The sequence below is a fragment of the Heloderma suspectum genome, chromosome 2 (genome assembly GCF_057233095.1).
Source record: "Heloderma suspectum isolate Gila_16-S chromosome 2, 16-S_ref, whole genome shotgun sequence".
NCBI classification, from domain to species: Eukaryota; Metazoa; Chordata; class Lepidosauria; order Squamata; family Helodermatidae; genus Heloderma; species Heloderma suspectum.
The window spans coordinates 246,432,444-246,454,570 of record NC_139459.1 but is presented as its reverse complement, the minus strand read 5'-3'; the positions used below and the strand labels follow the sequence as shown (position 1 = coordinate 246,454,570).

The 22,127-nt window shown below is 46.7% G+C and overlaps 1 protein-coding gene across 1 annotated transcript in view; it reads left to right on the top strand.

Annotated features, from left to right (window-relative positions):
- Positions 1 to 22,127, top strand: part of ABLIM3 (actin binding LIM protein family member 3) — a 115,038-nt gene that overhangs the window by 32,976 nt on the left and 59,935 nt on the right. The window contains exons 3-4 of the mRNA XM_084838677.1: positions 11,552 to 11,735; positions 18,427 to 18,539. Of these exons, the coding sequence (XP_084694803.1) occupies positions 11,552 to 11,735; positions 18,427 to 18,539 (297 nt within the window). The remainder of the gene's footprint in view (positions 1 to 11,551; positions 11,736 to 18,426; positions 18,540 to 22,127) is intronic.

Here is a 22,127-nt window from a genome sequence, read left to right as displayed (position 1 = left end):
GGATCTGTAGGTGTCTTGCTTAGAAAGCTTAGAGCCAGGCATTACTTCCATTCCTGCCTTGTTCCAAGCTGAAGCAGTGCTCAGCTTAGCCTTTAAGAGGCCTGCAACATCTGTCTGAAGCCTATGGACTCAATGTGTCCATTTACTGATCAAGGCAATGAGGGAAGGCAAGGAACACTAGCGTCTCTCAGTTCCATATCTTTGCCTCCTCCCCCAGTACTGCAATGCTGTGGGTTAAGGCTAGAGGTAAAACTAGTATTTGCAAACATTTCAAGTTGTCAGATTTTTCCATTCTGCTATTTAAACAAATTAATGAGAAATTTTGAATCAAAATCTGCACTTCATTTTGAATGTTTTACTTCAACATTCAAATGCTTCAGACTTCTTAGAATCTTTTGTTTGTTTATTTGTTGTTGTTTTTGGCATGCTTCAAACTATGAAATCTCATAAGCTGTTAATTGTCAAATCTTAATTACTATTGCATGTTATCTAAGAAATGCTGACAGATACCAACTATTATTGTGTGTTATCTATCAAATTCTATAAGATAGAACATTGCATGTCAACTTATCAAGCACTATCTACTATTAAATATTATTGCATACCACTGACCAAATACTCTCAGATATGATAGACCAGTGGTTATGAAACTATTTTCCATGGACCTTTGGGTCTGTAAGCTTATCAGAGTTTCCCCAATAAGGAGAATAGGTGAAAGACAGCTTGGCTACCACTACTAATCTTTTGAGAGACACAGCAACACTGAAATGTTGACAATGGTAGCAACAGGATAGATCCTCTCACCAGAATCAAGCTGGAGGTTGTGACAAGCATAGTATAGGGCAAGGATGGGAAATATCCAGCCCACGAGCCTAATCTGGCCTGCAGAGGTTCCCAATTCGGCCTGCTGAGCCTCCTTGGTTTCCTCCTTGGGTTTCTCCAGGGGGTGGGACTTGGCCTCCAAGCCCTGCCTCCTGGAGGAATCACTGCTGTTATCTCCAGTCACAGATTGGAGTTAACAGCAGGGATGCAAGTGGTGGGGGGAGGAGTTGCTGAGAGAAGCACCCCAGCTGCCTCTTGGTTGGGGTGGCTTCGCCAGCACTGCACCTTTCCCCATTGGGGAGGGTGTGGCACAGGCGAAGCAGCCCTGACTGAGCCAGGGCAGCTTTGCTGCGTTTGAGCTTTCCCCACCTGAGGAAGGCCTACATGTAGTGAAACCAGACCCCAGCTGAAGCGCCAGTTGGAACTTCAGACAGTGCTTTGGGTAGGAACCAGATGACACCAGGGGTGTGGCCACACACATTATTTAGGTATGTATTTATGTGTGTACCTATCATTTGATTATTTTAATACCTAGCTTGGTAGATTTGTTGTTGCTGCTGCTACTGCTGTTTCATTTGAATTCTTGTTTTAATGCATTTTCTACACCACCCTGTGATTGAAGGGTGGGTATATCAATATTTTAAATGAATGAATGAATTAAAATTCTTTTGAAATATTTAAACTCCACCTTATCTCTTAGGAGTTCACATTGGCTTACAACAAAAATAAGCAACTTAAAGATCCTTTTGATTTACAAGACAAACCCTAAGCATGAAAACATGGGAACAGCAGCAAAAAATAACTCTGCACAAGCCCTCAAAATATTTTATATATTCAAAAAATGAAGGCAGATTAAAAACAGCAAGTTAAAGATACATACAAAATGCTTTCCTGAAAAGGAAGGAGGTCATTCATGAAGAAGTGAGATGGCCTCCCTCAGAAAGGAATTCCAAAGCCTTGGCACAGCCACACCGAAAAGGCCCTCTCCCTAATCCCAAATAAGTGCATCTCTGGGTGTGTCAAGACATACAAGAGGGCCTTCTAAGATTACCTCAATAGGCGGGCAGGGTCATATGGGAGAAGGTCGTCCTTCAGACACCCTGGTCCTTAAACTATCCAGGGCTTTAAAGGTCATCAACCAGCACTTTGAATTGTACCCAGAAACAAATTGGAAGGCGGTGCAGCTGTTTCAACAAGGGAACTACATGTTCCTTGTACGCAGCCCTGTTAACAATCAGACAGCAGCATTCTGGACCAACTGTAATTTCCAAATACTCTTCAAAGGCAGCCCTATGTAGAGCGCATTGCAGTAATCCAGATGTGATGTGATTAAGGCAGGTATCACTCTGGCCAGATCTGCATTCTCCAGGAGTGGACATCCTTGGTGCACCAGCCTCAGCTGGGCAAAGGCGCTGCTGGCCATAGCGGAGACCTGGGCATCCAAGGCATCGAGTAGAAGTCCTCCAGGACTACTTTCTGAAGCCAGCCCTCCAGGAAGTACTGAAGCCACCATAATTCCATGCCCTCAAGTCCCATTCCTGTGAGCTGGTCTAGAAAGACACTGTGATGTTCCTGCCTGTGGTTATACCTTTTCCAGGTTCCACCTGTTGAAACTGAAAAACCCCTCAGGACGTCTCCCTCCACTTTTGTCAGTTGTCTTCACTGACACACAAAGCTTCAGCCCTTTTTACTCTCTGGGTTAAAGGAGACACCCAATATATCTGTCTGTCTGTCTATTTATTTATTTCTATGCCACCCAATAGCCGAAGCTCCCTGGACAGTTCACAAAAATTAATACAGAAGAAGTAACAAGGAAATATGTTTTCCAATGGCAGAGCAATAAGACAAACCAACATGTGGGATTTTGAAGTTAAAAACAAACTAATAAAAATATATTTAACACAAGAAGAGTTCTATATTATTATTAATCACTCTATGCCTGGTCTTAACGTACCTGTCTGCTCTACCCCTTCTAAACCCTATTCCTAAAATCCCACTAACTAGACGTAGCTTCTTCAATCCCTGAGGCCCTAACTGTCTAACTAACTGTCAGCTCTCTCCTTTTAAAACCTCAGAATCCACATGCGCACTCATGCACACGTGTGCGCAGAAGCCCCTCCCACCTTTCACTCACTCCCAAATGTTCTTTTAACCCTAACTTACCTGGGTTACACTTAACAATGCAAGCATATACATTAATATAACAAGCATATGTTACAGATACCATGATAGACAATAGTATTCAGAACCACTGAGAGGTCCAGCAAAAGCAACAGGGATGTTCTCCAGTTGTCCAGTTCCTGGTGTAGGTCCTGCACCAAGGTTGTCTCAATCCCAAAACTGGGCCTGAAGCCAGGATGCAATGAATCTAAATAATCTATTTCATTCAGGAAAAACCTAGAGCTGAGAAGCCACCATAATTTGTCATTTTCATACTGTCTCACAATCTGTTCCTTATATTGAAGCTTATTTTGGCAACCCTAATGGCTCTCTTTCCTGGCTCTATTCCAAACCTGGAGGAAAGAAGGATGGAGAAATTAGGAGATTCAAGGGATGCCACTGCATGGGGCCTTTCACTCCTGGACCTTTCTTACCCACTCTGACAAGGGTCATAAGGGGAAATTGTGAATACAGAATGCAAGAGAAACACAAATCCCCTTAACCTGAAGGTGGAATTGCAGCTGTATTGAGAACACAATTGAATCCATGAGGGACAGCTGAATTTGTGTAAGGGCAAAAGGTTCTTGCAGTGATGGGAGGTGTGGGTATATGTGTATCACAGATTTAAGCTCATTTAATCGTCATTCTTTCTCCCCAAAGCTGTAATTCCATGAAGTGATCTACAGAACATTAACAGATCTAGAGATCCCTAAGGATCTAGGTATGATTAACAGAATTATCAGCATCCTTATCAAACTACAGTTCCCAGGGTTCTTTGGGGAAAGCCATGGCTGTTAAACTAATATAAACCATAATGTGTGTGGTCCGTCTGTACCCTAATAGGCAGGGTGTGTGTGTGTATACCAATAGTGTAGTGGCAAATTCAGAAGTGCAGGGTCCCTTCGTGACAGCCACAGCCACACCCCCTTCTAAGAGTGTACAACATTGTAAGATGTACAGCCTTCAACTGGGATCCAGAAAGAGTGCAGCTGAGAGCAAGGCAGGGGTATTTCAACTGGAGTCTGAGAAAAAAATGCAGGGGTGTTAATCTTTTTCACTCGCTCATTCACTCACTCACTCACTCACTCATACACAAACATTTTAGATTTTCAAAATATGATACTCCAGGGAAGCTTCACCCTCTCAACTCAGCCCTCATGGACAGATCTCTTCTCATTTAAACAGCCCCCTTGCTCACGCCCTTGGCACCCCAACATTACCCATTAGCCTTTCCTAAACGCCTTCATTATATCTCTCCCATCCCACAACAGAAATGTCTACACACCCAGCTGGATTGAAACACACATACATACACACGCACACCTACCTTCTTTCTCCTCTCCCCCCAACCGATTCTTTTCTGTTTCCCTCCGCCAGGGTTTGTTTGCCCAGATACATGCCAACCTTGTACCAAAAATTGTAGCTGACAGAGCAGGTTGCATCTGGTAATTCTGTTTACTGTAGAAAGTAATGTTCAAGAATTAACAGTGCAGTCCAATGGATCTTTATTTCGAATTAAATTTACTTTAATTTACTCTATAGATTAAGAGATCTTGGGAAGACAGCTAAGGCTGCAGTCCTACGCACACTTACCTGGGAGAAAGCCCAATTAACAATTGAACATAGAGGGACTGACTTCTGAGTAAACATGCGTAGGACTGTGTGATAAATCCTAAAAACAGGCACAAATCAGCCATCTGCCCTGCCCCATAAGTAAATAATGGTGGCAGCAGCACCCCCATCCCCCGCTGTTGCCATGGCCAGCAGCAGCAGCCCTGAACGGTTGGCCGGAGTTGCAGGAGATGAGGGCAGCGCCGGGCGCGCAGGCACGGAGCAGGGGCGGCAGGAGAAGCCAAGAGCTGGCGGGGGAGGCTGCAGAGCTCCCTCAGGCTCCCTCTCTCACTTGCTTGCTCCCTTTGTCTGGCCAGCAGCCAAGAGGCAGCCACCCACACCCCCTCTGTCCCCTCCTCCTTCCCTTGCAGACTGCGGCCCGGCTGGGGGCTTGTTTCAAAAAAAAGTGCCGGAGCAACGCCCCGGTGTGACCCGCCACCACTACACCGCTGGTGTGTACAGTATTTAAATAGCAGCCTTGCCATACAGGGCCTTGTGTGCTGTGATGACAGACATAAACACAGTGAAGTACAGGACACAGCAAGAAAAACTTGCTCACTGCTTAGTGTGAAATGATGAGAGTGGGAATTAACGGGCAGCAGTACCAATCTCTGGTAATTCACATGGTACAATTTATAGATCTGGTTAGGAGCAGCTGTTTCCATAAATGTATTAAGGAGCCCTTTCACATCCGTTCCGGGCCATTAGCTTTTACAGCATCTCTGCTTTGCTCCTCCCCATTCACCTTTTCATCAGTAGGGCAGGGATGAACTTCAGTAATTCGTGAGAGTCAATTCTCTGCGAAACGCAACGTGTTCTCAGAAGACGCCCAACAGTGCGTGTGGCAGTTAAGAAGCCACAGGAATGACAGGAGGGCTTAGGAAACAAAGGATGATGGGAAACAGCTCTAAAGTTGGCAAACTCACTGTAGGTGAAGATTGGGTCACCCTGTAGGTCAAAGGCTGGTGGGAGGGGCAACAAAGCAGTTTAAACTGATGGGCAGAAAAATGAGAACATAACCATCATCATTAAGACAACCAGTTGGGACTAAGTGGAAATAACACATGATGGACAATACATAAATTTAAAGTGTTAACACTAATATGTTGATTCCTAAAGGGAACAGGTACAGCAACGTTATTGCCCTGAAATAAGCAAGGTGGAGCGGTATGGTTCACCAGTCTAGATGTTCGCTAGGAAAAATACAAACCAAAGAAATGGGGCATGCTTAACTCTTCAAACCCTAAGGAAAGGTCTTCAGACTCTATGGACTATGATCCATAGTCTTCCTTACCTCCTGTCTGACTCCAGCTCCTACTTACCTCTCAGCAGTTTTGTGTCCACTGCAATTCAGGACAGCAGCAGCTTAAGTTGCTCTTCACTGCGGGTAGAACTCCAGCCGCTCTTCTTCTACTCAGGCAGCTGATCACAAGAAATGCCACCATGTCTTCCACTGCAGATATCACTATACCAGTTTGATCCCCACTCCACCCTGCACCATGCTTCCTCCCTCTCCTATTTGCTGGTGAGGGCAGGAAAGATGGGCCAGCATGTACATCTCTGTCCTGAGATGTATGGCAGTTAGTTTGGCCCACACTATAGTCAGGTACATTTTTCTGACCAGTGTCCCTGTCCTTTCCCTTTGGACAGAGGTGCCCTTCACTGGGTTCTTGCAGGCCATATTCTTGGCCTCCAGGGTACTAAAAACAGAGTTTCCCTGGATGTGTCTACCCCTTGAAGCAGAATCATGCTACTTCTTGTTTGTACAGTGCAGGAAGATCTACATCCTACACAGCACTGCGCATGCAGGAACTGGTTTGACCTTAACGATCCTGAGTAGCCATTGTTACTGCAGCACAACTAACCCAGCCCTAAATCTAAATGGATGGTCTTGGCAAACAGCAATGAGTGAGTATAAGGCTCCTTTCTTGAATGCTGAGGGCCATGCGATGAAAGCTGATCCACGAGAAGGGCCTTGAGTAGGGTTGCAAAGCATGTTGCTTGAAATACAACAGGAGAGAGTGCCAAAATCAGCAAAGTGCCAAAGGATGAATGGATTGAATTGTGATGCCTTCGGATCGTGAAAGCCGACCATGCCCCATGGCTTAGACTAAAACTCTTGAGTATTTGCATGGAGAGGCAATGTAGAAAATGGCTTCTAAGAACATTTGTTCATGTGCCAAGCCAATTGTCTCGCACCTTTCTGAAAAACAGATGCCCTTATACTACAACTACAAATGTATTTCTAAGAATTTACTAGATGGTGTACCAAACTTGGAAGTGTTGTGATCTCTGCCAGAGGGTTCCTGCAAGCCCCAACCAAGTTGGGCCAAGCGACACAGGAAGGAACTCAGTCAGGACTTGCAGGAGCTGGCTCCTGCAAGCCCTGGCTGAGTCAAGCTCCTTCTTCCCATGCCATTCACATCCCAATCTGGGTGCAAGCACTGCAGGAAGTGGTGCAGGGGAACTCCCATCTTATTTCCGATCTGTCTGATGGGATGTCTCTGATCAGAGATAACAAAGGGATTCCCCCTTGCACGGCATACCCTCAGAGGGTGGGGCTTAGGGAGGGGGAAGTCTTAGGGAAGGCAAGGGGCAGGGCCCACACAGGCTGCTCAACCCTTCACGGACTGGATTGGTCCCCAGCATGGGCTGGATTAGGCTTGCAGGCTGGAGATTGCCCTCCCCTGATCTAAGTAGTGACCACAGCGGGGAACAGGAAGTACTTAATAGAATAAATCCTTCCTGTTACAGGGGGTATAGCATTACTGTGACTGCTCTGGCATGATCGCAGCACAGCTGTAACACTCATGGTGAATGACCCCCCTAGTCCAAGGGTGGGGCACCTCTTTCAGCCCAAAAGCTGAATTCAGTTTCAGAGATACTCTCAGGAGCTGCATTCCAGGGGTGGAGCGGGGTCGAAAGCAAAGGGAGTGAGGTCAAAGGCAAAAGGGAGGAGGGCCAAAATACAAAAATAAATCCCTATATTAGCATATTTTAGATTAAAGCTGTTGTTGCCAGTAACTAAGCCTTTGGAGAGGCATTTCAACCTTTTACAATGGGGAAAAACTGCTGATCCGTGTTTGGGAAAAAGAGGTTGAGGCCATCTAGGCCATGATAGAAGGCCAGATTTGGCCCCCAGGCCTAAGGTTCCCCATTCCTGTGCTAGTCCATGTGGACTAATCAACACAGACGTCAGTGATGTGAATGTGTGGGGACCAAGGCTTACATTTAGAGAAATAGTCTTTTGCAAATATTTTGCAGGTCATAACCCAGAGAACCTGACTAACCATTTTACCTTCAAGATGAACAACTCCCACATCTTCTTTCCCAGTTCTCCCACTTACACTCCTCCCTTTCCTGCTGTGGGGCAATATTAAAGTCCTGCTTACAAAGCAGGCCAAGGAGGGAGATGAACAGAGGGCCAGGGAAGGAACGAGCAGGGTTTTCAGCACCTAGACAATCTCCTGGTGCATCAGTCATGCTCAAGGCTGCATCTGGATCGGTTCAGTGGGCTACAACCTGGCAACCCTATAAAAGACACCATATCTGGAAGCACCTGCATGCTTCTACAAAGAAAGAACCTAGCAAGACGCATATGCTGCTATGTCCACCTGTCACACTCTGCTCACCCCCTTGCTGGCTCCCAGAACTCCACAGGGGAAACCTGCGTCTCCAGCCCCCTGGAGTTTTGTGTAGACTATGCCGCCAGACAAAGAGCTCAGAGTGTCTCTAGCTTCAAAAGGAATGCAGAACCACCAGAACTTGGCTGTGTTCTCCATCTGCTTCCAAAGTGAAAGGAAATCCTTGTTCCAATCTTTCTCCTCATAGTTCCCCACCCCATGCAGCCTCATCTTCTCTCTGTGTGTGTGTTCACACAACCCAATTTGATTTCAACCCCTCTGTCTCGTGGATAACCCAGTCCTATGTAGGCTTAGGCACACCTAAGTCCGTCAAAATCGATAGGTGCAGCTGCACATAACTTTGCATCAGATTAGGCTGTATGTCTCTCATGGCTCTTGCTGCTTCACTCTCACAGACCTGCTATAGTTAAGTCTGACCACGATTACCCAGGGCCACAGCAATTCACAATTTGGACTAAAATGCTGTGATGATTTGTGCATGATGAGACCTAAAAGGCAGTGATGGGCAAGGCAACCTCAGTGGACCCCTCCCTCAGTGAGGCTACCTTCTCACCACCATTGTCGCCAGATGCTCTTGCTCTGCCTCCTCTTTCTCATCATGGCCACCACTTGCTTGCTTGACAGGCAGAGAACCAGAGAGCAGCCAGGCAGTGGCATCTCCTGCTCCTCCTCCTCACCACCGCCTCTGCCTGGGCCAGAGCAAGAGGCAGGTGAAAAAGCAGGTTGCAGTGGTGAAGAGGAGGAGCGACTCCAGGGGGCTCTTGTCAATGGGGCCCTGCTGGGGTGTGGGCCCTGGCAGTTGCCCAACCATGCCTAGCCTTGATGCCAGCCCTGCTAAAAGACCCACCCCTTGCTTGGCAGCTCTACAGAAAGGGGCTCAGAATGAGATCCCTGTTATCTCACTACCATGTTCCCTCATCACTTGATCGAAAGCTTCAGCCCAAGCAGTTTATAACAATACATATTTTAATGCCCCCCTTGTATCTCCCTGATCCTGCCCTGGCTGCACCCAAAGCCTACCCACGGGATGGTTCTACATGTCAGCTGATCGGGTCACATGATTGGCTCCTGTAGGTCAGCTGACCACCTTGCTAAGGCACATAACACTCTGGTAGGTCAGCTGACCACCTTGCTAAGGCACATAACACTCTGGTAGGTCAGCTGACCACCTTGCTAAGGCACAAAACACTCTGGTAGGTCTGCTGCCTACAGAGCTGCCTCAAAAGGGGCAGACCAATTCAAAAGCTGCAGTTCAGACCTTCCCTTCTTTTAGTGGGTCTGTAAGTGAGCCGTTTGTCCACCTCATGTCAAAATGAGTTTTATTTCAGTTGCCTCACTGAGGCATTTCAGGCACTGTTGTGTCAGAAGAAGAGGAACCCCGCTGCCTATGTTTTCTGTTCTTTCCTGTGGCGGCAGCAACCACTAATGATATGATGCACCAGTGTCGGCCTGGGAAGCAGAATGGATGACATTGCTGTGACTCAACCATTGCCTCAGCAGAGGGCAGGCTTCCCTCTGCCAGGCCACTCTGTCCAGGTAGCATCTTGTGGCCTGCTAATACTCAGTCCAAGAGGGCACAGTCTGTTGCCTCCATGCACCAAGGCTCACAGACAATTCCCCTAAGCAGCAGCCAAGCTTTTTCTCAGCAGAGCCCAAATCTTCCCAAAAGGGAGCTGTGCCTTACTTTGTTTTTGCTGCACCTTGCCAGCAACCCAACAGTGACATCTTGTGGGGCTGAAAGAAGCGATCTGCCCTCTAGTTTCTTTTGTTTGTTTTTAAGGGCAGGACTAGTGGACATCATGAAGAAGGAAGGGATCCATCCTAACTGTCCACGGAAGAAGTTCTCAGTCTTACATTCCCAGTGAAGGGGTTTAGACAGTTGTGACAGAGAGATTCAAGCCTGGTTCAGGCACGTGTATGTTCGTCAATATCTAGTGATGACTTGCGTGCGAGTGTGTAAATGGAGCAACACAGTTCTGATGCCACTGACAGAGCTCTCCTAGTGCCTTGCACACAAAGCTTTTCAGAGGAGTCCATTCATCCAGCTGCCAGTCATCTTCCAATATTGTAGAATCAGGCTTACAGAAGGATCCGCCTACTGCCACTATTACTGTGTGTGGACTCCTCTACAATACGTTTTCTCAGGGCTGGTTCACACGGAACCCTTCTCCTATACACAAGCCCTTCTCTATACAATTAGCTGGAGTAACGTATGAATAAAATGGTGCTCTACAAACACAATCAGTAGCTATTCCTTCCTGTGAGGCAGTGCACAACACACAATTTTTTTACAAAACTCTTCATAAAATATATAGGCTAAAAACTAAAAGAAAAGAAAAGAACAAGACATGGGATAATATAAATAAAATAGCAGTGAGGGAGCAGATAAAAGAAATAAGGAGACAGAAATCAAATGGACTGAAGGCAAACCAGAACAAAAAAGCGTTCAGTCTTGAGCAGGATGTCATCAGGGAGGGAGCCAAACGTATCTCCTAGGGAAGGGCATACCAAAGCCTAGACAAGACAGTAGGAAAGACAATCCCCTTCCCACTATCAAGCCTTAGTTATTGGTTAGATAAGCAACAGGGCATCTTCAGAGAATAAGCAGACTCATATGGTGAGAGAGCCCTTTAGGTACCCTAGTTCCTAAGCCAAGTAGTGTAGTGATGACAGTGCTGGACTGGGAGCCGGGAGATCCGGGTTCTAGTCCCTACTTGGCCATGGAAGCTCACTGGGTGACTTTGGGCCAGTCCCAGACTCTCAGCCCAACCTACCTCACAGGGTTGTTGTTGTGAGGATACAACGGAGAGGAGGAGGATAATGTAAGCCGCCTTGGGTTCCTTGCAAGAGGAAAAAAGGTGGGGTATAAATGCAATAAATAAATAAATAAATAAATAAATGTGGGGCACAAACTTATGCATGTTTAGACAGAAAAAAAGTCCCACAACTCCAAGCATTCCCCTAGCCAGCCATGCTGGCTGGGGGAATGCTGGGAGCCGTGAGAGTATCTTTCTGTCTAAACATGCATAAGATAGCGCCCTTAGGGGGTAATGTTAATGACAACCCTTTGAATTGAGCCTGGAAACAAGCCGGAAGCCAGTGAAAACGCTACAACAGTGGAGTCACGTTGCTGAATGGCAGGCGCACACACAGGGCATACAGGTCAGGGATACTTGGCCAAATGGGCCTCCCTGGCCCGTATGTGCAGGGATGCATGACCGCTATTGAAGCCCTGTCTTTTTTGTGGGAAACCCAATTCAGATGACCGAAGGACTGACGCGTCTATCTCTGTGTGTGCTTGCACCCCTCTGCAGTGTGTGGCTGTGACCTAGCTCAGTCTGGCTTCTTCTTCAAAAATGGGGAATACCTCTGCACCCGCGACTATCAGCAGCTCTACGGCACCCGCTGCGACAGTTGCCGGGACTTCATCACTGGAGAGGTTATCTCAGCCTTGGGCCGGACTTACCACCCTAAATGCTTTGTGTGCAGCATGTGCAGGTGAGTCGGCCGTCCGATGGGGAGGCGTGAACCTGCTGCAAGCCGGGGAGGCTGAACAGGATGCTCCAGGCACTTGAACCCATGCTGGGATGGTGGAAACCTGCAGCATATCCACCACGCTCTCTTCTATTTCCTGTCACTTTATGGGGCACCAGGAGGGGTGTCTCAAACCAGGGGGGCTTAGCACTCAACTGAACTCTGTGTTTGGAAGGCACCATCTGGATGGGGGTAGGAACAGACAGGTGAATCCGCCAAGCATGATTCCGCTGGGGTTTGCTCATTTATTACTTAAGAAGTGTATATCCCACCTTTCCACCAAAAATAGCATTCCAGAGGGCTAACAATAATAAAACAGAGATTAAAACAAAACCCCGGTTAAAACATAATATAAAAACAATCAATTAAAAATACAATTAAAATGCAGCAATAAAAGACATAGCTAGCACCCAACCAGTCAAACCCCATTAAACAGCAGACCAGCTGACATGCCAAAGACCTGTATGAATAAAAATGCATTTGCCTGCTGGCAGAAGGACAGCATTATGGGTTCACCCTCAGTAGTGGGGAAGGGGAAATAGTCTTGCTTTGATGAAAAGCCTGTGTGTGTGTGTGTGTGTGTGTGTGTGTGTGTGTCCATCCGTCCATGTCCCTGGGTTAAGCTGTCACTCTGGAAAGGATTTTTAAAAATCCCCACTATAAAACAAATCTGGGGGGGGGGGATCGGAAATTGCGAAGGCATGAGGGGAGGGACACATGGTGGCCCTTATCACCAGTGATGTCAAGTTAATATCCAATAGGCTCCCATGACAACTGTACAATGACAGAAGTCCTTGAGGCAATGGAGACAGTTGCCAGGGAGGATGACCATTAACCAGCAACTCCAAATTGCTACTTGAGTGCTGGAAAAATGAGGCTTTCCCACAACATGAGGTATCGTGGCCTGGTGGGAAGATGCCTCCATCCTTGGCAACAAAGAAAAGTGACATGTGTGCTATTGTTCCTCTAAAACAGGGTTTAGGAACCTCTTTCAGCCCAGGACCCAAATTCTATTTCAGAGAAGCTCTTGGGCTGCATTCCAGTGGTGGGCAGGACCAAAAGCAAAGGGGGGGGGATACAAACTAATGCCAGCATACTGTAGCTTAAAGCTCTCACTGCCAGTACCTAAGCCTTAGGAGAGGCATTTTGGCCTTTTGGAATGGAGAAAAAGCCGCATAAAAGCCAGGGAACTGCCCCACTGTCAGTGGTTGGGGGAAAGGGGGTAGGGCCAGGAGAAGGAGTGGCCATCTGGGAAGCCCCAGAGGGCCAGATTGGGACCCCAGGAGAGCTGGATTTGGCCCAGGGGCCTGATGTTCCCCACCCTTGCTCTAAAATAATATGAAATGTCTGTACACATTCTTGGAATGGTGAATGTCTGTGCAATCAAAAGCACACACGTGTGGATATCATTATGCAGGCTCTATGACAATTATTGTGCCACAGTAATGGGGTTAAGAGCATGTTAAGGAAGGGTAGGGTTAATTCTGGTAGACAGATGTCACATTGTGTGACAATCTTATCATTAATCTGAGAGTGGATGGACTTCCCCTGCAAATGTGCAGGGGGGCAGGATTAGTAATATCTCAAGGGAGTAGTGAAGGTTTTGTCAGCTATGAGCTTCTCTAGGCCTCAGAAATATTCTGGCAGCACAGGTCTATTATTTTGTCATTCAGAGCCTTGGGAGTGCATTAGGGGAGCACTAAAATGAAAGATGGGTGTACGTGAGTGACAAGAAAAGCCAGTCTGAAATTAGCCCATGAGCTTTAGAGCAAATGCATACACACACCCACACAGCCCTGCCCCCACCACTGTTGGAACATTGTAGCTATATTATGGAGTTTGTTCCACCCACGCTGCACCAAGTCTGGTGCCCTTCTGGTTGCTCTAATGGTCTTTGTTAGTGCAGTGTCACCAGCCTCTCGGGTAGGGTGGAACTGGTGTGGGAAGTAACCCCATACCCTTCGCCCCACCTGCAGACAGATTCCTTCCAGCATTAAGAAAGCTATGCAAGCAGCTATGACACTGCGGGTAGTGCATGAGCCAGCCCCCCGTTGTTCCAGTATTGTGTGAGGCAATAGCTGAGCAAGCCAAAGTGAGGCACACATGCAGGTCAAGATGGATGCTGGGCAAGACGGAGACACAGATGCACGTTGAGCAAGGTGGATTTGTTGCTCAGGTTACAACTCTGAGGAGATCAAGGAAGCATGTACAGTTTGGAGAGTCCTTTCAGCAGTGATGCAGCTGGGGAGGGAATCAGCTGTCTAAATAAGAATGAAACCACGGTAAAACAGTGCCTCCCGCTCCCAATTCAGACTGCCTCCTCCGAAAGGATACATAGTCAACAGTACTGAAAGCTGCTAGGGGAACCAACAGGGATGCACCCCTGCCACCTTTCTCCCGGCAAAGTTCATCCCACTGGGCGACCAAGGCAGTCTCCACTCTGAAACCAGGCCTAAAACCTGATTGAAACGGATCCAGATAATCAGTTCCATCCAGAAGTGCCTGACGTTGACCAGCAACCACCTGCTCAGGCACCATGCCCCCAAAGTGGAAGATCCAGATCCAGCCGCTCCTTCTTCAGAAGAGGCTGAACCCTTCTCTCTTTTAAAGAGATTGGTAGTTGGCCAATCGCTTCCTGGATCTGTGTCCTCGGGCCAAACCTACGGGCGGTAATCCGCCAAGATGGGCAAGGGCCAAGAGCGCACTTGGTTAGATGCAGAGATTCTAGGGCTCTGTCCACGTCACCTGGCCTCAGCAACTGAAACTCACCCCATAGAACTGGACAAGACAGTGTACTAGATACCTCCATCATCAGGGAGTCTCATTCTGCTGCTAAACACATTTATTTGGGAATAAGCGCCATCATGTTGTAGAAAAGGATAATATTTTTTTTAAAGTACAAATGATGAAATGAGCATCTGGCTGGCCACCCCACCCCACCCCCACTATAAAATGTTTCTAAAAATAAGAAGAAAGGATGCTGTGGCCAGCAGCATTGGCCCCAGCATGCCTATGCCAGCCAGGCCTGTTTGCTGCTGCCCCCCATCACCTGCTGTTTGGATGGCCATTTGGGCCCCTCTGGACTGCAGAGCCCTGGGCTTCAGCCCTGAGATCCGGGCCTAGCTGCATCACTGCCTGTCATTGTAGCCTGTGGGTCACTTTCCAAAGGCTGCTTCAGCCTGGACTGATCAGCTGTCATGATGGCATAAGGGATGGAGCTGGTGTTTGTCCAGGATTTGAGACCTCGCTTGTAACTTCATTTCTTTCTATATATACAGCCTCCTTTGCTTAAAGCTTCTTGGGATGGGGACCATTGTCTCCGCCCAGTAGAAAACAGAAGGAAGTGAGCAACCAAACTAGATCACAAAGAAGAGAATCAAGTTCTCAGGATGCAAAATTGAATGTATTGTACGAAGTCCAACGCACTTTGGCCTTTTTTTCTTAATTTAGGCCTTCTTCGGGAGGTAAAGAAAAAAGTCTACAGAACGTTTTCAGCAAAGGATTGTCTCCTGTGTCAATCACCAGCAGTTTGACACAGGAGACAATCCTTTGCTGAAAACATTCTGCAGACTTTTTTCTTTAGCCCTGAAGAAGGCCTAAAATAATAATTAAAAAAGAGGCCAAAACGTGTTGGGCTTCTTACAACAAATTCAATCTTGCATCCTGAGAACTTGTTTCTCTTCTCTGTGATCTCCACCCAGTAGAAACAAATCAGCTGTTTCCCAGGTTGCAAAGTTGGCATTCAATACAAGTCCCACTACCCTGCCTAATATGTTTGTTACATTGAACTGAAAATCCTGCAGGCATATATGTTCAGGGTGTGTTCACATATGCCCCCTTTTGTAGATGAGGGATACAGATCTTTCTCTTCTCCTCAATGGCATCACCTTGGCTGCAAGCTATATCACCTCTTCCCCCAGTTAATGTTTCCAAATACCCCAATTAACTTCTCCAGTAACCTGTTTTATGAACAGGAGTAGGTACTTTGCATTCCTCAATATACAAAAGAGCATCCAACCCCAGTGTAATGCATTTGGAATAATCACCACTTTGTTCTTACTGTCACAAACCCAGATTAAAATCCTCAGTCCACACATTTACTATGGGGTGTAGAACTATTATTATAAATAACCATGATGGTAATGGTGATGCTATCTTGCTAGTCTTTAACCAGTTTGATTGAAAGTAGAAAGAGGTGGTTCAAGTGCGCTGATCAGTATTAAATGATTCTGAATTTGTATCCCCAAGAAAATTTTTCATTGTAGTACTTCCCCACAGCCTTTCATGGGATGCTCAGAAATGTAGTATCTTCCTTACATAATCAAATTGGGATGGGGAGCAGCAGGGAGGGAGGAGAGAGTAGAGCTGCTGCTTGAGATGTCAAATCCTACTGTGATGAGGTAGTTGATTCCCACAGGAACTAAACTGATTATACAAGCATGCACCTAGGCCATGTATCCACAGGCAAATAGCAGTGTGTGTGTGTGTGTGTGTGAGAGAGAGAGAGAGAAAGAAAGAATCTTCCCATGGCTGAAAAACAGTAGTATATACTGTAGTATATACCTGGGCATGAAAACTTGCCTATTGACAGCCATTGCTAAAATTATAGGGGTCCTCACACAATAGTTCTTCCCCCCCACCACCATTTTCCTTGTATTTGTAGGTGTCAGGGAAAAGGAGCCCAAGAAAAATCCCACTGTCCTTTTAACTCATATCTTCCAACAATCCTTGCATGACATACCTGACACCTTCGAAGCACAGGGAAGACAGGTTTTCACATGCCCTGGTGTCTATGTGGGGGTCTCCAAAGATATAGTGGTTGTTGATGCCTTTGGGTGTGCGTTCCTGCTCACTTGCCCTTGTGTCTAGTTTTGCACACACACATATCAGTCTTGTGTGCGTGCAAAAAGCAGCACTGTTAGCTCTCACAATATTAGGTGTTTTTCTACTTTTAAAAAACATAATCCTTCATAACTGTGAAGCAAACATTGATGTGTGCATCAAAATGTTCAAGTCCGTGGTAAGGAATCACAAGGTCTTCACCACAAACCATAATATTTGATGCTAAATGATAAATTCTGAAGATTTGCTCAACTGCAAAAAATCAGGAGTGCCATCCATAACTGTACTGCCTTCCTGTGTGGATTTAGACTTCCTGTTTTTAGAAGGGATTGGGACGTGGGGCAATGAAATGACAGAAATGTCAAAAGGAAAAATGGGGCAATCCCATGACAGGGTGGGGGGCAGGGACCATGCACTGGAATGGAAATGAAAGAAGGGATCATCTGCACTACATGTTTGAATTAGGCTCCAAATTATTTTCCAAGGACTCCTGGGAACTATTATTTCAGCACACTTCATTAGCGATCTTTGTTAGAGATCTCTAACCCCTCCATAGAACTTCATTTCCCAATGTTTCTTTCGCTCAAGGGCCTTGACATTTACACAGATTAGGAACTGACTCTGCTGGTACTGGGAAGAGCGGGTGCTCCTCCTAGCACTAGCCACGTCCCCAGGTTCGTACACCACGCGCCTTCCCCTTGCAGGCAGCACGTGGTGCTCAAACAGACTTGGCTGACATGAGAAAGAGCACCCAATCCTCCCAACACGCCAAGGGCCCCACTTTTTGCATCCCTTCGTTATCTCCAATCTGTGACTGGAGATAACTGAGAATTCCCCTGCTCGTTCTGCCAGCTGGGAGGGGGAGGCACACAGAGGAATCACAGATAACAGTAAGGATTCCTCCAGGCAATCCAAGGAGTCTGCACAGGCTGGATGGGGAACCTTCACAGGCTGGAGTAGACCTGTGGGCTGGAGGCTTTCATTCCTGGGCTAGGTCTAGAATCCTACCAGCCACCATGAGTAGGAGATGCCTGGGGCAGCAAAACAAGGTCATCTGTCCCATAGTTTTATAAACATTAAAACAGGGTGCCACAGTGGGAGATTGGGGAATAGAGCATTGGTAGATGTTCCTTTAAAGCAGCCTGACCCATGAGTTCTATCCACTACACACAGGATATTCTCAGTAAAAGAAAGAACATTACTTTCCCTCTGCTTAGTTAAAATTTTCAATATACGGTTTAAAAGCAATATATGAGGATGCGGTGGGGTGGGGATAAGACTTTAAAAATAAAAGGTGAAGAAAACAGACGACAATGTCATGGAATCCTTATACAACGTCTAGTCTATTCAACAAATAATGAAGTTTATGTCATGCATCATATCTTACTCTCAATGCAACCAGAAAGAATGGAATTTAGGAATTGTCCACATGTGTGTCATCAGAACCCATAAAAGTAACAAAGGAGAACCAGGTTGCCAGCAAATTCTTGGGTTTCCATTTCCCCAAGCAAACCAGCTTCTGATGCATCGATCTTTCCATAAAAATAAATAAATCCCAAACTTTAGCCAGCCACTGGTTTTCCATTAGTGGCTTGTTTAGAATGATAGCTAGCTGCAATGATAGCTAGCTGCAATTACAGCTTTTGCCACCATAAGCAGAAAGACGGCAAGGTCCCTGGAATGAATCAGGATAGTTGAGTCAATGTAAAAATTCAGCAAACCAATTAGGGGACCTGTAGGTATCTAAAGCCTTCCCACAGTGGTTTGAATCAATGTGTTTCTGATGTTTTCCTGTTTTTTCCCTTTGTTTCAGGAAGCCATTCCCCATTGGAGACAAAGTTACATTCAGTGGCAAGGACTGTGTTTGTCAAACCTGTTCCCATTCGCTGATCACTAACAAACCCATCAAGATTCATGGACCAAGCCGTAAGTCAAGCAGATCTCATCTCTTTATGTAACTTCTAGAATGGGTTAAGGAATAGAATTGGTTTGGATATCCTGATGGAGAGAGAGAGACAGAGACAGAAATGTCACTGGAGCTAGAAATCAATTCGGATTCTTGCCCTCTACTAGTTTCCTCTTAAGTAATTATGATTATAGAATTTCCATACCCACATGTTCCAAAATTACAAGCCCCAAGATAATAATAGTGGTTTTGAAATCCTAAGATTCTCTTTTTAATATGCCTCAAGGTTTCTCCCCCCATTGTCTTCTGGGTCATGCTGTGTCCCTTCAGGTTTACATAGGATTCTTGAGCAGAAACACCTGCCCCCCAAATCTGAGCATTTCACAAGGCTATAAATACATCTGAAATGGGGAGATGTGATCATATATTTTAACAATAACATGGTACTTATCTTCCAGTTATACTGGGCATCTGATGGGCACACGCACACTAGAACACTCAAAGTGGCTGGGGGATGGAGGAGCCACAGTGCCTCCTTTGTCAGGGCTCCTTGGGCAGGTCTTTGATCTTACAAGAACTGGCTGGAGCTGTCATCACTCCCTCCTGACAGGGGGCAGAGGAGGAAAACCCAGGTTCTTCTAGGTGGTGCAGTTACCTGATAGGCCATGGGCCTTGCTCCTTTCTTTCCCATTGGCCCATCCTTGGCCTGAAGAAGAGCTGAGCCAATGGAAAGTCCATGACCCACAAGAGTGCTGGTCCCAGGTTTTGGGGGGCCCTTGAGCAAGGTGCCCTAAGTGGGCCCTCCTCCTCTCCAAGGCACCTCTGCTCTCTCACTTGCCCTCTCCGTCTGCACAACTGCCCAGAGGGAGAGCACAAGGAAATGGATGCTGTTGCTCCCTCTCCTCACTTTGGTCATTGCTTGCATGATTGGAGGGGGCAGCAGGTGACCAGGCAGTGGCGGTAAAGGAGAGGGGCTGGAAGACCAGAAGGCTCCAGAGAATGGCAACGGGCCCCCTGCATGGGGTGTGGGCCTCAGCAGGTGCCCAAGCATGCCTACCCCTGACACCCACCCTGACTCACAAGGTCAGTGAGTGGCCTGGTGGGACATGGCTGCGTGCACTGTGGGCCCTGCCCTCAGCTTGCATAATGGAAGGTTTTTAAATGAAAGGTGCTGGGGTGGGTATATGGAGGCTCTTCTGCTTCTGGTCTATTCCTTCATCTTTTCATCTGAGCCAGGAGTGGGCAACCTGTGACCCTCCTAATATTTTGGCCTACAACTCCCATGATCCCTCACCATTGGCTGTGCTGGCTAGGGCTGATGGGAGTTGTAGGACAAAACATCTGGGGGGCCACAAGCCACCCACCACCCCTGATCTACACCTTGATGCAAGGGTTAAGGCTGGGCCTTTGGAGCGGCCCCCCTGCTAACATAGCACAACAGTGAACAGGTGGGGGAGGGAAACTCCCAGCCTGCAGCCAGTTCAGTCACGCTGAGGTTGGTTGCTGCAGGAGGAACCAAAAAGGGAAGGGACCAGGTGAAGTCATCTTCCATGTGCTACATAATGTCACCCCTGCTTACCTGCCCCTTCTGATAGGCTCTTTGCTGCTGAAGTTTATAAATGGTGACCTGCCTTTAAAAGGCCTTGTGGTGAGCAATCCACACTGGGATGCAAACCAGCTGGATGGAATTGCAGTGCAGGCCCTGTGATCTCGGAGTGGAGGCAACAGATGTTGCTGTTCCCTAGTGTTTATTCAGACTCATTGATGGCTGAGAGAGGAACAGTACAGTATTCCTCGCTATGATTACAAAGCAGTGTTTTCCTGTGACAGCCTGCTCCTGGCCAGGCTGCCGGGAGCTGCCAAACAAGACCAACACTGTGGCCACAATTCAAAGGAGTGTTAAGAGCACTTAAGCCTATTGATTTCAGCAGGCTTATGCATGCATTACACTGTGTTGGACTGTATCCTGCATGTATCAAGGCTGCAAAAGGGAGTCAACATCCACAGGAACCCAGCTTTTGTAGTACAGCAGTGTTTGGAAACATAATTCCTTTTCTGCTCTTCTTCTAAAGCATGCTTGAATATAGGACATTATGCTATGGTTGCAGGAAAGTCAAAGTCAAAAGGAATTTAACAGTATTGGCTCATCCAGTCCTCCAGGAACGTGTGTGTGTGTGTACGCGCTCACGCATGCGTGCACTATGACACTATTTCCTCATGTGATGACTAGGATGGCCACCTTTTGATACTATAGATACCTATGTTTTGTGTCCTCTTATCAGCTGAAAATCAGGACATGCTCCCTCTGTCTCGTTTACTGAATCAGCCGACTACAGCTGAGCTCCAGGCTAGCTGGCTGGCCGGCTGGCTCCCATTGATAACCTGCAGATTGGCTAGCACACCCATTCCTTAGCACAACAGGAAAGAGCTGTGAAGGTCAGCAAGGACAATATGCAGAAAGAGATGCTCTGTATAGGGAGACAAGAGTGGGAATTCACGGTAGAGTTAATTTTCATGGCCTCTTATTAATATACTTGTCTTTCCATGTCAATGAAGGGTGGAGACCACCTTGAGTTGGGAGGTGCTCTCTAGGGCAGGGCTTCTTTGCTTTTAATATTTGCATGAAAAGCAGGAGCTTGGCAGCTGCCATTTCACCCATCGCAATGGAGGGAGAAGCTGCACCTCTTGATCTTCCCTGTGCCATTAAAGGAATAGGAGGCTGTGTACAGTTCTGGTCACCACACCTTTAACAGGATATTGTAGAGCTGGATAAGATGCAGAAAAGGGCAATGAAAAGGATCAAGGGGCTGGAGCATGTCCCCTATAAGGAAAGGTTACTGTACACTGTTTGCGGCTTTTTAGCTTACTCCAAACCACAATAAACTACCAGCAGTCATGCATCCAGACTTGTTTCTGGTCTTTTCCTGATGGGTTCCAGCTCAGGTTATCAGTGGCATTGCAGCATACTCTCATTTGTGACTGAAACTGCCATTTTATGCCAAAACATTTCACATTTTAAAATCTTATTCTAAATTTTTTCTTTTTTCTTTTTTAAACTGGATCTGCAATGCCTGGTTGTCTGTTGTGGTTTGGAGTGGTTTTTTATTCTATGTGCTATGTATTCTTTTTACATACAAAAAATGTGAGTAGGAGGGGTGGGACATAATAGAGGTGTATAACATTATGCACAGTGTAGAGAAAATGGATAGGGAGAAAGATTTCTCTCACAATACTAGAACCCGGGGTCATCCACTGAAACTGGCGGGAGATTCAGAACAGCATTTCGTCACACTGTGAATAATGAAGCTATGGAATTCGATACCACAAGACGTGGTGATGGCTACCAACTTGGATAACTTTACAAGGGGATTAGATAATTTCATGGAGGGTAAGGCTATCAGTGGCTACCAGTCCTGATGAATATATGCTACCTGCAGTATCTGAGTTAGTATGCCTCTCAATACCAGTTGCTGGGGAACCTGAGCAGGAGGGTGCTATTGCATTCATGTTCTGTTATGGGCTTCCCATTGGCATCTGGTTGGCCACCATCGTAACAGAGTGCTGGATAGGCCTTTGATCTGATCCAGCATGACTCTTCTTATGTTCTC